Source organism: Brachionichthys hirsutus, unplaced genomic scaffold (assembly GCF_040956055.1).
Source record: "Brachionichthys hirsutus isolate HB-005 unplaced genomic scaffold, CSIRO-AGI_Bhir_v1 contig_1061, whole genome shotgun sequence".
Classification (NCBI taxonomy): domain Eukaryota; kingdom Metazoa; phylum Chordata; class Actinopteri; order Lophiiformes; family Brachionichthyidae; genus Brachionichthys; species Brachionichthys hirsutus.
The window spans coordinates 129,508-130,472 of record NW_027180458.1 but is presented as its reverse complement, the minus strand read 5'-3'; the positions used below and the strand labels follow the sequence as shown (position 1 = coordinate 130,472).

Below are 965 nucleotides of genomic sequence, written 5' to 3'. Positions count from 1 at the left end.
GGCATTTGAAATGACTAAAAGTATGCATGCAAGCAAAGTTAGGAATTTGAGTTGTTGATAAAAAAAAATACATTGATGCACTTTTCAATTTTATCATAACCTTACATTTTTATTTAAGGTTGAACCACAAAGATAACACGGCATGACCAAACCCAGGAATATTCTTAAAATGCAGTTGCTGACATCCCAGGCTGGTGCAGGAGTCCTCAGAACCTGCAGCAGACTCCACATCCCCTCATATTAGGGCAGCAGTTGCAGCAAAACCTGCAGGCAGCAGGGTTACGCTTCCGTCTGTTATACGGCATCTGTGTAAAAGACAAGGGACAGTATTTCATCTCCAGCATCATCAGTTTCCTCTGTTCATGGACTCTCCTTCAATGGACCTGAGACATTTGTCTCAGTCCATTCATCGAATTGGACATACCTTCCAGGAGTCGTCTGACATTTCTTGTGCAGCAACTGGATGGTCGTTGCTCATTGGCTCCTCCAGCTCCTGAACCTGTCAATGAATTGTTAACATTTATAGTCGGAGTCAGGATTTAACAGTTTGACAAGACCCTCAAAGCGAATGAAATGATTCTGAGTGAAGTTCTTACTTCAGAGACTGGAACAGCAGAGTTCTCCTGAATGCAAATACAGACCAGCATGACGGCCACAGCAACTGTAACACTGAACGTCCTCATGTTTGGAGGTTTGACTGCTTTAGTTCTGAGCTCCTCGGACTCTTCTGGTGACTCCTGTCAGCTCCTTTGACTTCTTCTCCTGTCTGATGGGTGAATATGACAAATGTGTTGGTATTTATACCGACTGGACTTCTGTTGCCTCATTGGGGGGAAAAGCCTCTGCTGGGAATGAGAATGGGAAAGTCCTCGATGATGGAAAGTCGGTTTGTCTGCTGCAAATATCAAACAATCAATTTATCTACAGGAAATGATGTAATCATTCAAAAAGCTCTTGTTGTGGAA

General features: G+C 43.1%; 1 protein-coding gene across 1 annotated transcript; it reads right to left on the bottom strand.

The window, feature by feature from the left end:
• Window positions 1-206: 206 nt before the first annotated feature.
• Window positions 207-729, bottom strand: LOC137915045 (hepcidin-like). Its single transcript, XM_068758529.1, has 3 exons — window positions 597-729; window positions 425-499; window positions 207-305 (listed from the first exon to the last, which is right to left on the bottom strand). The coding sequence occupies exons 1-3, from the start codon at window positions 681-683 to the stop codon at window positions 207-209; spliced, it is 261 nt and encodes an 86-aa protein (XP_068614630.1). The 5' UTR covers window positions 684-729.
• Between the last annotated feature and the right edge of the window lie 236 nt (window positions 730-965).